The sequence below is a fragment of the Salmo salar genome, chromosome ssa20, assembly GCF_905237065.1.
Source record: "Salmo salar chromosome ssa20, Ssal_v3.1, whole genome shotgun sequence".
Lineage (NCBI taxonomy): Eukaryota > Metazoa > Chordata > Actinopteri > Salmoniformes > Salmonidae > Salmo > Salmo salar.
In genome coordinates this window covers 41,158,074-41,171,687 of record NC_059461.1, presented here as the reverse complement: position 1 = coordinate 41,171,687, position 13,614 = coordinate 41,158,074, and the positions used below count along the sequence as shown (strand labels likewise).

At 42.0% G+C, this 13,614-nt stretch overlaps 1 protein-coding gene across 1 annotated transcript; it reads right to left on the bottom strand.

The window, feature by feature from the left end:
* Window positions 1-143: 143 nt before the first annotated feature.
* prxl2c (peroxiredoxin like 2C) lies at window positions 144-2,293 on the bottom strand. The gene is made up of 6 exons (XM_014161858.2): window positions 1,992-2,293; window positions 1,639-1,707; window positions 1,137-1,190; window positions 917-1,022; window positions 689-823; window positions 144-454 (listed from the first exon to the last, which is right to left on the bottom strand). The coding sequence occupies exons 1-6, from the start codon at window positions 2,169-2,171 to the stop codon at window positions 324-326; spliced, it is 675 nt and encodes a 224-aa protein (XP_014017333.1). The 5' UTR covers window positions 2,172-2,293; the 3' UTR covers window positions 144-323.
* Between the last annotated feature and the right edge of the window lie 11,321 nt (window positions 2,294-13,614).

The following is a 13,614-nucleotide window of genomic DNA, read 5'->3' as shown; positions in this document are numbered from 1 at the left end:
TTTTTTGAGAAGGTTATTTAATGGGGTTTTAGAGAATGATGTAGAATGAATGTGTAGAGGACTTGATGTCTGATGAGGTGATATGTAGCCTAAGCCTATTGGTCAGCCATTGAATTATGACAATTATGACTAAGATGCAGCAGTGAAAAAGAAAGTATTTTTTATGTACATGATTATAATCAGACAATTAAGCATGCATCTCCATCATGGTGTCAAGCCTGGGTGGCTGACTGTTTTTTGTATTCAAAACAAAAAATGTACTATTGACATGAGATTAATGTTTTTCATCATGACACAAAAACAAAGCAGGATACACAAGTGGGCTACACAACAATGATCTTTGGCTTATCACTGAGGTCCAGTGTGTGTTGAACTCCGGACAGCTGTAGCAACCAGTTGATGGGCATGTGGTCCAGCCGGTTCATATCAAAATGGGCAAAATGGACCTCAGAGCCTGGGCAGAATGACAGATTTGCACACTAATAGACAGAGCAGTATCTTCACAACATATGCCATATTAGATACTGACCCAACTCAATTTTAGACAAATTGAAAAATGAAAAGGGATATACCACTGTGCATAAAACCTATAGAATAGCCCAAGATGTGAATCACATGCACTACAGTAGGCCATTTGTAAGCTATAGCTAATACTATCAACAACACTGTAATAGCACAATGCAGTTACCTGGGCCAACGATTATGGCTCCACCCTGCTGTCGAGGATCTCCCTGGAAGTCAAATATAGGGCTGGTCATGGCCCTCCACATGCTCTTCATATGGCCCACCAGCATACCTGACTTCACATGAGGGCTAGGTTTGGCTAGACAGACAGACATTTTTTATGTTTAATTTTATTACAGCTTTTATGTAGAGTAGACTATTGCTATTTCAGGACTACAACAAAATGTCTCACTTGATTCCACAGACATCTCTCCTCTCCTCATCCCCAGTCTTTTGTATATGCATCTCTCTGGGTCGACGTATATGTCATGAGGGTAGCCAGTCAGTGAGCAGAATGACTACATCACACAGAGAAAACACATGTCAGACACTGCACAACAACACAACAAACAAGAAGCTTTCAAGTATTATTGACATTGACATAATTGCAGAATGATACATTGAATGCCTACCTCAATATGATGATGAGATGATTGTCCTATAACAACCAGTCTAAGACCAGCTTCCTGCATTGAATATATGAAAACATTCATCAAGAGACATAAGAAGTTATAGCCTATATTGTAGTCTATGTCACATTTGTCACTAAAATCAAATCAAAGTTTATTGGTTACGTTCACAGATGTTATCGCGTGTGCAGCGAAATTATTGTTTTTCTACCTCCAACAGTGCAGTAATAGGCCTAATACCTAGCAATAAAAAACAATACGCACATAATCCAAAAAGTAAAAAGAAAGAAATTAAGAAATATCAGAACGTGAAATGTCAGAGTAGGGAATAGTGGGTAAACAGTATGTACACATTATTAAAGTGTCTAGATTAAAAGTATACTTTATCTAATACTGCAAATGGTTTTCAATAAAGACAGGTATAGACTGAATAAAATAGCAATTGGAAAGGTTTCACTATTAGAAATTGAAAACGTAAAAAAAAAATAAACACTTCACCACTCACCTTTAGAACTTCCGCTGGTATTCTGCTCAAATCATCCACATATTCTTTGCAGGTATGGCACAAGAAATTCTGTCGAAATACAGAGTTTCTTTAGGAATTTGAAGCGTGTCTGCTGTTATTCGTACTAATAGTCTCCCCCATTTGAACAGTGAACACCTAGCTAGGCTACTTTGTTGCCTGCGCAGCGCTGCCAGAAGCATGTCGTTGCTTTTTCAACTATTAGATCAATATATAAGGTTTAGAAACCTAGCCCCAACGCCAAAAATACTTCTGAGTGTAAGCTATGTAGGATAGTCTACATGTTTCGTAAAGTGTAAAGTGAATATACCGTAAAGTAGCCTAATATTTCCTACCCGAACAAAAATAACGACTGATTTCCTGTCTTGGTATAACTCTTTGAAGTAAGTTGAGACTCCATGTCGGTCATAAATCAAATAGTCCTCTACATCCTCAAGACGAACATTTACGGGTGGTCTCTTGATCTCCCGATGTTCCTTCGTTATTTGTTGCGTTATAGGTGGATCTGTCGCCATCGCAGCAGTTCATGGTAGCTTCATTTTTCCAAGGCCGCCCTGCCCATGCTATTTTGGGACTTGCCGTCGAAGCGTTATCTGGCTTCAGGTCAGGAGTAGGCTACTGAAAAGTATTCACGCCCATTTTCGTGTGCAGTCTTGCCTCGAATGTCTCTTATTTGCCCATATGCTAGACTTTCACCACACACGTTCATTCTATAGCCCACTTTTAACACATCAGGCATATGGACCAATTTGGGCAACCTGAAAGGCTAAAATAATAGGCCTACCTGTGTCCGTGTGTGAGTGTGTGTGTAATTTCTAGCATATAGAAGGAGAGAAAACAGCTGTGATGGGGATTTCATCCTATGACCATGTGTGCAAAGTCTAGGGGAGATTCTCATTTGGGCTCGTCTGGCTCACACTAGCAGCTCTCGAAGTGGGTCGCGCGTCAGCCATACTACATTTGGGCACATTTTATTAATTTGTATTAAACTTGTCAAACTGTACAAACATATATGGAAGTTTAATTATACATTCAAAATGCATTGGTTATGTTAGCAAAGAACATAAACAAGAACACAGGTTTAAGAAAAAAAAAAATAATATATATATATATATATATATATATATATATATATATATATATATATATATATATATATAAAAATATATATATATATATATATATATATATATATATTTTTTAAATATATATATATATATATATATTGTCACGGCCCCTCCTCTGCAGTGCAGGGGCGGTTCCTCCTCCAGGCAGAGGAGGGTCGTTAGTGATTGGAGCCACCTGGGCTCAGGGTATTTAAACTGCTTCACTAACCACTCTCACTTTCTCTCTCTCTGCTCCTCCAGGTATGATCCTGTTTTGTTTGTTCCTTTTGTAGGTTTACTTAGTTTCCACTCAGTCATGTTCACACACAGATTCATGCATCCATGCACTTTACATACACCCTACATTATGACATTTCCACACCTCATTCCTTTTTCTTTGTTTAAAGTTAATAGTTTTTGGTTTACAATAAAGAACCTTTTGATTGGCCTATACCTGTTGTTCATGTCCCCTCATTTTTGCCACAGGCTATGAGCCGGCCTGTGACAAGTGGGGGCTCATCCGTAAGTTAAAGTTAATTGTACTTTAGTCTTATTTTGGTTTACTTTAACATTTTGTCGTAGTTGGTTAAGGTTTTGTCTAGATTGTCTTTGCTTTATTATTGATACGTTTGTTTATTTGTAATTTGGCTTATTTGACTATTGTTTTATAGTTAACTTGGCTTAGTTTAGTTCAGATTGCGAGAAAAAAAATTGTTTGGGGGGGATGTTTTGGTTGGGCCAATATTGTTGAAGAGAGCGTTGAGAGCCATGTGTTCTTTTGGTTCAGTTAGCTTGGAAGCTAAATTTATTTAACAATTCCTTCTGGGTTTTTCTGGGTTTTTGTTCAAGTGGGAGTCCTCTCCTGTTCAGGCTTATCAGCGAGTGTCAATAGGAGGCTCGTGGTGTTTTTGTTTTAGGTGGCAGTGAACGTGGGTAGAGCTTCCCTTTTCCCCTACATCGGCTCGGGAGCACCTCTGTGGTTATAGGGGGGGCCGCCAGTTCTGCTTGTCTTTTCCACTCCACTGGTTTTGTGTGCATAAAACCCCACCACATGTGACTGCACGAAGACCAGGGCCAGTTACTTAGTTGTTTTTGGAGGATATTGGGGTGTGGCTCCTGTTCTTGAACCCAGACTGACAGCAGGTGAGTTGTGTGTTTTTCTTTTGAGCATTTGTAATGGTTGTATTGGTTGAGGAAAATGTCTTCCATTCTGAGTAGTTTTGTTCAAGCTCCTTCAGAGGTAGCCTTAGAGTTGTGTACTAAGGAGCAGTTAATTGAAATTGCTGAACATTATCAGATTGAGATTGTTGATAAAAAAAATTAGACTGTTAAAGCTAAATTAAAGCACGGTCTTAGGGAAATTTGTGTTTTCTGGGGTCAGTCTGCTAGTAGTGAGGGTACAAGTTCAGTCTAGTCCTTCATTAACTTTTGAGCAGCAGAGGGAGCTGTTGCAAATGCAGTTGGAGCTAGTCCTTCTGGTCTATTAGCATTTCTCGATGTCGCTACCACAGTTTGATGTTTCACAGAATCTTCGTTTGTTGCCTAAATTTGATCAGTCAGATCCAGACTCATACTTTGCTTTATTTCAGCGTATTGCGGAAGCTAGAGCTTGGTCAGATTTGGACATGACTATGTTGTTGCAATGTGTACTTACAGGTAAAGCGCGTGAGGCTTTTGCGGCACTGAGTGTAGCTGACAGTAAAGTGTATGCTAAAGTTAAATCAGCAGTTCTGAAGGTTTACGAGCTTGTGCCAGAGGCATATCGTCAACGTTTTCGTTACAGGAAAAAGTTAGATTAACAAACCTATTCTGAGTTTGTTCGTGATTTGACTTCTGCATTTAATCGTTGGTGTACAGCTTCTGAAGTTAGTACTTTTGAGGATCTGTCTAATTTGATTGTGTTAGAACAGTTCAAAAATTCTGTATGTGACGAGGTTGCGACATACATGAATGAACGTAAAGTTAAGTCTCCAAGTGATGCAGCAGTCCTTGTAGATGAGTACAGGCTAACACATAAAACCCGTTTTGAGTCAAACCGTGACATGTACCATAAAAATAACTTTACTTCTAGGAATAGCAGGTCAACTTTTTTTGGAGCTTCTTTCCAAAGGCCTCAGCAGAAGTTTGGGTCTGGAGGACTTAAAGCACTGGTTAATGCTAATACCTGTTGCTACTGTTTAGTTGAAGGACATTGGAAGAAAGATTGTCCTCTACTTAAATCAAAAAAGTCAGGTCAAGTTAAACCTGCTGTGATGGTAGCTCCTGTTTCAGCCTCTGACCACCAGGGTGAGCTTTTTCAGCCACTAGTTGAGTTTGATTCTGTCTTCGCACTGATTTTTCAGCCTTTATTTCAGATGGTGTAGTGTCCCTGGTAGATGGCAACCAAAATGTTTCAATCAAGATCTTAAGAGACACTAGAGCTTTAGATTATTTTATTCTGGAATCTGTTTTGCTGTTCTCTAAGCAGTCTGATACTGGCAGTTGTGTAATGGTATATGGTATGGGTTTAGTTCCATTCTCTTCTCCTTTACATGAAGTTACCCTAAAATGTGGTCTGGTAGAGGGTGATGTAGATGTTGGGGTTAGACCCCAGTTGCCAGTAGAGGGAGTCCACATGATTTTGGGGAATGACTTGGCAGGTAGTAAGGTGTGGGCAGATGGCAAACTAACCATCTTTACGAAGCAACATTCAGTGTCTCCAGCAAGGGTATCTCCAGATCACAACTGTGTCTCCTGAGGTATTTCCAGTTTGTGCTGTTACCCGCGCTGCCTCTCGTAATAAGGTTGAGAGTAAGCCAGAAAGTCTTGAGTTGCCAGTCAAACTCCAGACAGAACAGTTGACTAGTTCTAGAGATTCATTGATGGCTGAGCAAAAGGCCGATACTACCTTGGCTGATCTGTTTGATAAAGTTGTTCCTGATTCAGTGGTGAGGAATAGTGCTCAGTGTTATTTTCTTCTTGATGGGCTGTTGGTTAGGAAATGGGTTCCACACTATGATCAGGGTCTAAGAGAACCAGTCTTTCAAATAGTTGTACCTACTACTTTGCGAAATAAAGTGTTGCAAACTTCACATGGTGATGTGGCAGGTCATATGGGTGTTCGTAAAACTTATGATCGCATACTCCGCTATTTTTTCTGGCCACGTTTAAAGCGGGATGTAGCTCAGTTTATTAAAACTTGTCATACGTGTCAGCGCACAGGCAAGTCAAACCAGGTTGTAAAGCCAGCACCTTTGTATCCAATACCAGCCGTAGGGCAACCTTTTGAGCATCTTATTATCGATTGTGTTGGGCCTTTACCACGGTCCAAGTCAGGTCATAGCTACTTATTAACTGTTATGTGTCAAGCAACTAGATAGATATCCGGCAGCTTTTTCCTTGCGTTCCATCACTTCGAAGTCAGTAGTTAAAGCGTTAACTCAATTTATTTCAACATTTGGGATTCCAAAAATCATCCAGTCATATTATGGGTCTAACTTTACCTCCCATTTATTTGCTCAGGTTCTCAAATAGCTTAAAGTTAAACACAATAAGTCTACTGCGTTCCACGCCCAGAGTCAGGGTGCATTGGAACGTTTTCGTCAAACTTTAAAATCCTTGCTTCGTGCATACTGTACAGAACTGTCTGCAGATTGGGAGGAGGGGTTACCTTGGCTGTTACTAGCTGCTCGTGAAGTAGTGCAGGAAAGCACAGGGTTTAGCCCAAATGACTTAGTGTTTGGTCATAAGGTGCGTGGGCCTTTAGCAGTGCTGCAGGATGGTTGTTTGCCTGAGGAACCACCTCGGAACCTTATTGACTATGTAAAGGGTTTTAGGCTGAAGTTGTATAGGGCTGGTGAACTGGCGAAAGAAACTAAAATGTTCTCAACAGAAAATGAAACTGAAATATGACGGACAGGCTGAGCTGCATGAGTTTAGTCCCGGTGATCGTGTGCTTGCTCTTCTGCCTCTTGTAAATTCACCTTTTCAGGCAAAATACTGTGGTCCTTTCACTGTGTTGCGCAAAGTGTCAGATTTAAACTATCTTATTGAAACCCCTGGTCATAGTAAGTCCTCTAAATTATGCCATGTGAACCTGTTAAAATGTTATCACTCCTGTGATCTAAGCAAAGTGGAAGGCACTCCAGAGGTGAGGTCAACGTTGACTGCTGCTCCAGTCACTGCATCTTGTGGCTTTAACTTTGGAGGGGGGAGAAGAGGTAGTTAGGGTTTCGGATGAGGTCTTACAAGGTCGGTTGAAAAACTCCCAGACTTTCCATTTTCACCTCACATGGTTTTACATGAATTTTTCAAAATGTAGAATTTCAATAGCTCCTTGGTTGTATGACCTAGTGACTTCAAACAAGGTTCAGAATGTCCACTGAGTGGGCCTACACATTGCACACCCTTTAGTTTGTCAATTTTTATCTAACATGGTTTTACATGAATCTTTCAAAATGTAGAATTTCAATAGCTCATTGGTCATGTGACCTACTGACCTCAAACAAGGTTCAGAATGTCCACTGACTATACCTTCATATTGCACACTGTCTACTTTCATCTCATTTTATTAGACTTAAATCTGTAAGCTTTGCAGGCCTTCATTTTACATGGGTGTTAATTATATATTTTGAGTCAACAAATGTTCCATCCTCGCATAACTATCTTTCACATGGACACTGAAAAGATCCGCAAATGGCTGTATGTGGTATGGATCAAGGACAGGAGAGGTGTTCAGAGGTGCTTAAAGGAATGCGCACAGGTAGGCCACATAAAAACACTGTTTCATATGCTCTTTTTAATCACAGTAATAGGCAGTGATTTGTCAGTCACAGTGAGCTTGATAATGTGAAAGAATCCTTTTCATAGCATCACTTTCATATACTGTACATTAAGACAAATCCTTCTACGTTGAGTATTAGAAAGCAGTTTACATAACCTGATAATGACTTGATATTTGAGTGCATTCACAACAAGCCACCTGCAGTCAACTTACAAAATGCAACATTGGATTTGAGGGTTTGTTTTTCTGATGAAAATAGTTATTTGATGCATGGCCTACTATTTCTAACTGGGAAAATAAATTCCTATGTCTTTTGTGAGTAAAATCCTTTTTCCAAAATGTATTTAGGTACATTTTTGTGAAGAGGTATGAGGGTTATGATATGGGTCATTTAATAGTAAAATCATTTTACTATTAAGTGTTTTTGGTTGACCCTGCTGGACAGAAAGAGAAGGAGGAATCGGAACACGCTGCATTCAAATTCAGGTCCTAGTTATTCCATTGTACTGGATCTAATACATATGAATGCATGTAAAATGCTAATAAGTGTAATACTTTTTTATGACATACTGTGAAACTCTTTTGGCTGCTGGCTCTGTCACTTTCAGACATGCGCAGAGCAGACTTGAACGACAGGGGTTCTCTGTAAAGAGAGTAAACCAAAAGGCACAGACACACCCCTTGACTTTAAATTGGCACCGTTGACCTCTATGTATTCTCTCCTGATTGGCTCTGTGGTGCAGTCTGGCAGTCGGACTAAAGTGCCAGAGGTATGAAGAGAGACATCCTCCTTTGTATTTATGGGAACAAATATACTGCTCAAAAAAATATAGGGAACACTTAGACACAATGTAACTCCAAGTCAATAACACTTCTGTGAAATCAAACTGTCCACTTAGGAAGCAACAATGATTGACAATACATTTCACATGCTGTTGTGCAAATGGAATAGACAACAGGTGGAAATTATATGCAATAAGCAAGACACCCCCAATAAAGGAGTGGTTCTGCAGGTGGAGACCACAGACCACTTGTCAGTTCCTATGCTTCCTGGCTGATGTTTTGGTCACTTTTGAATGCTGGCGGTGCTTTCACTCTAGTGGTAGCATGAGACGGAGTCTACAACCCACACAAGTGGCTCAGGTAGTGCAGCTCATCCAGGATGGCACATCAATGCGAGCTGTGGCAAGGTTTGCTGTGTCTGTCAGCGTAGTGTCCAGAGCATGGAGGCGCTACCAGGAGACAGGCCAGGAGACGTGGAGGAGGCCGTAGGAGGGCAACAACCCAGCAGCAGGACCGCTACCTCCGCCTTTGTGCAAGGATGAGCAGGAGGAGCACTGCCAGAGCCCTGCAAAATGACCTCCAGCAGGCCACAAATGTGCATGTGTCTGCTAAAACGGTCAAATAGACTCCATGAGGGTGGTATGAGGGCCCGACGTCCACAGGTGGGGGTTGTGCTTGCAGGACGTTTGGCATTTGCCAGAGAACATCAAGATTGGCAAATTCGCCACTGGCGCCCTGTGCTCTTCACAGATGAAAGCAGGTTCACACTGAGCACGTAACAGACGTGACAGTCTGGAGACGCCGTGGAGAACGTTCTGCTGCCTGCAACATCCTCCAGCATGACCGGTTTGGCGATGGGTCAGTCATGGTGTGGGGTGGCATTTCTTTGGGGGGCCGCACAGCCCTCCATGTGCTCGCCAGAGGTAGCCTGGCTGCCATTAGGTACCGAGATGAGATCCTCAGACCCCTTGTGAGACCATATGCTGATGCGGTTGGCCCTGGGTTCCTCCTAATGCAAGACAATGCTAGACCTCATGTGGCTGGAGTGTGTCAGCAGTTCCTGCAAGAGGGAGGCATTGATGCTATGGACTGGCCCGCCCGTTCCCCAGACCTGAATCCAATTGAGCACATCTGGGACATCATGTCTCGCTCCATCCACCAACACCACGTTGCACCACAGACTGTCCAGTAGTTGGCAGATGCTTTAGTCCAGGTCTGGGAGGAGATCCCTCAGGAGACCATCCGCCACCTCATCAGGAGCATGCCCAGGCATTGTAGGGAGGTCATACAGGCACGTGGAGGCCACACACACTACTAAGCCTCATTTTGACTTGTTTTAAGGACATTACATCAAAGTTGGATCAGCCTGTAGTGTGGTTTTCCACTTTAATTTTGAGTGACTCCAAATCCGGTCTCCATGGGTTGATAAATTGGATTTCCATTGATTATTTATGTGATTTTGTTGTCAGCACATTCAACTATGTAAAGAAAAGTATTTAAGATTATTTTTCATTCAGATCTAGGATGTGTTTAAGTGTTCCCTTTATTTTTTGGAGCAGTGCATTTCCTAACACTTTGGATCCTATTATTGTACAGTTAGAAGACAATGCATCAATGCAAAAAAAAATGTATTACTAATTACTGTCCATGAGTAACCTCAAACTTGTGGGTCTATAGGTGTTTAGGCCAATAAAGTGCTAACTCAATTCTACCACTGACTAGTCTCTCATGCCCCTATGAATGGGGACACAGGGCAATAGTTTTTAATCTAAGTTTTTAATCTACTGGAGTACACTAACCTCTAATTGGGGCTCTTTCTTTGACACATAGTAGCAGTTTACCAGATAAGAAGTCAAGAAGATCAAAAAGTAGATTGTTGTAAGGGTGTATTACATCCTGTAGTGGCCCCATTGTCATATCCATTCTGGATTCTGAGTGGTAAAATCATAGCTGAAAAATGCCTCTGTATGTGTATATGTTTTCCGCCAAGACAGAACTGCCAAAGGGGGTGGAGTTGCAATCTACTGCAGAAACAGCCTGCAGAGTTCTGTCATGCTATCCAGGTCTGTGCCCAAACAGTTTGAGCTTCTACTTTTAAAAATCCACCTTTCCAGAAATAAGTCTCACTGTTGCCGCTTGTTAGACTCCCCTCAGCCTCCAGCTGTGCCCTGGACACCATATGTGAATTAATTGCCCCCCATTTATCTTCAGAGTTTGTACTGTTAGGTGACCTGAACTGGGATATGCTTAACACGCTGGCCGTCCTACAATCTAAGCTAGATGCCCTCAATCTCACCCAAATTTTCATGGAACCTACCAGGTACAACCCCAAATCTGTAAACTTGGGCACGCTCATAGATATCATCCTGACCAACCTGTCCTCTAAATACACCTCTGCTGTCTTCAAGCAGGTTCTCAGCGATCACTGCCTCATTGCCTGCGTCAGTAACGGGTCCGCGGTCAAACGACCACCCCTCATTACAGTCAAACGCTCCCTAAAACACTTCAGCGAGCAGGCCTTTCTAATCAACCTGGCCCAGGTATCCTGGAAAGATATTGACCTCATTCCGTCAGTAGAGGTTGCCTGGTTATACTTTAAAAGTGCTTTCCTCACCATCTTAAATGAGCATTCCCCTTTCAAAAAATGTAGAACCTGGAACAGATATAGCCCTTGGTTCTCTCCAGACTTGACTGCCCTTGACCAGCACAAAAACATCCTGTGGCGTTCTGCATTAGCATCGAATAGCCCCTGCGATATGCAACTTTTCAGGGAAGTTAGGAACCAATATACACAGGCAGTTAGGAAAGCAAAGGCTAGATTTTTCAAATAGAAATTTTCATCCTGTAGCACAAACTCCAAAAAGTTTTGAAACACTGTAAAGTCCATGGAGAATAAGAGCACCTCCTCCCAGCTGCCCACTGCACTGAAGCTAGGAAACACTGTCACCACTGATAAATCTATGATTATTGAGAATTTCAATAAGCATTTTTCTACGGTTGGCCTTGCTTTCCACCTGGCTACCCCTACCCCGGTCAACAGCTCTGCACCCCCCACAGCAACTTTCCCAAGCCTCCCCCATTTCTCCTTCACCCAAATCCAGATAGCTGATGTTCTGAAAGAGCTGCAAAACCTGGACCCCTACAAATCAGCTGGGCTAGACAATCTGGACCCTCTCTTTCTAAAATTATCCGCCGCAATTGTTGCAACCCCTATTACTAGCCTGTTCAACCTCTCTTTCGTATCGTCTGAGATCCCTAAAGATTGGAAAGCTGCCGCGGTCATTCCCCTCTTCAAAGGGGGTGACACTCTAGACCCAAACTGTTACAGACCTATATCTATCCTACCTTGCCTTTCTAAGGTCTTCGAAAGCCAAGTTAACAAACAGATCACCGACCATTTCGAAAACCACCGTACCTTCTACGCTATGCAATCTGGTTTCCGAGCTGGTCACGGGTGCACCTCAGCCACGCTCAAGGTCCTAAACAATATCATAATCACCATCGACAAAAGACAATACTGTGCAGCCGTATCTATCGACCTGGCCAAAGCTTTCAACTCTGTCAATCACTGCATTCTTATCTGCAGACTCAACAGCCTTGGTTTCTCAAATGACTGCCTCGCCTGGTTCACCAACTACTTCTCAGATATAGTTCAGTGTGTCAAATGGGAGGGCCTGTTGTCCGGACCTCTGCCAGTCTCAATCGGGGTGCCACAGGGTACAATTCTCAGGCTGACTCTTTTCTCTGTATACATCAATGATGTCGCTCTTGCGGCTGGTGATTCTCTGATCCACCTCTATGCAGACGACACCATTCTGTATACACCTGGCCCTTCTTTGGACACTGTTACCTAACCTCCAGACGAGCTTCAATGCCATAGAACTCTCCTTTTGTGGCCTCCAACTGCTCTTATATGCAAGTAAAACTAAATGCATGCTCTTCAACTGATCGCTGCCTGCATCTGCCCACCCACCTAGCATCACTACTCTGGACGGTTCTGACTTAGAATATGTGGACAACTACAAATACCTAGGTGTCTGGTTAGACTGTAAACTCTCCTTCCAGACTCATATTAAGCATCTCCAATCCAAAATTAAATCTGCAATCGGCTTCCTATTTCGCAACAAAGCATCCTTCACTCATGCTGCCAAACATACCCGCGTAAAACTGACTATCCTACGGATCCTTGTCTTCGGCGATGTCATTTACAAAATAGCATCCAACATTCTACTCAGCAAATTGGATGCAGTCTATCACAGTGCCATCCGTTTCGTCACAAGCCCCATATACTACCCACCACTGCGACCTGTATGCTCTCGTTGGCTGGCCCTCGCTTCATATTCGTCGCCAAACCCACTGGCTCCAGGTCATCTAAGTCCTTGCTAGGTAAAGCCCCGCCTTATCTCAGCTCACTGGTCACCATAGCAGCACCCACCCGTAGCTGGCGCTCCAGCAGGTATATTTCACTGGTCACCCCCAAAGCCAATTCCTCCTTTGGCCGCCTTTCCTTCCAGTTTTCTGCTGGCAATGACTGGAACGAATTGCAAAAATCACTGAAGCTGGAGACTCATATCTTCCTCACTAACTTTAAGCATCAGCTATCGGAGCAGCTTACAGATCATTGCACCTGTACGTAGCCCATCTGTAAATAAACCATGCAACTACCTCATCCCAATATTGTTATTTATTTTATTTATATTTTTTATTTTTTTGCTCCTTTGCACCACAGTATGTCTACTTGCACATTCATCTTCTGCACATCTCACTCCATTGTTTATTTGCGAAATTGTAATTATTTCGCCACTACGGCCTATTTATTGCCTTACCTCCCTAATCTTACTTCATTTGCACAAACTGTATATAGACTTTTGTATTGTGTTATTGACTGTACGTTTGTTTATTCCATGTGTAACTCTGTTGTTTGTCACACTGCTTTGCTTTATCTTGGCCAGGTCACAGTTGTGAATGAGAACTTGTTCTCAACTGGCTTACATGGTTGAATAAAGGTGAAATAAAAAATAAATACTGTATGTGGGAATGTCTTATGTCCGTACTACATGTAGTGTTGATACATGGAATATTCCTCAACTGCATATGTCATAAATTACTATTGCAAATAGAAGTATTATGTTCACAACTGACATTTTCAGATCTTATTTTGACAAACATTCTCTGTTGTCATAGATTTGGCGGGCACTGTCATCTATGAACTTTGTGATTTGGCTTTCTTTAAGCACGTACTGATGAAACTGTCACTTAATATTTTTTTCGTATAGTCTACAAACACTCTACATTTATTCACTCTGT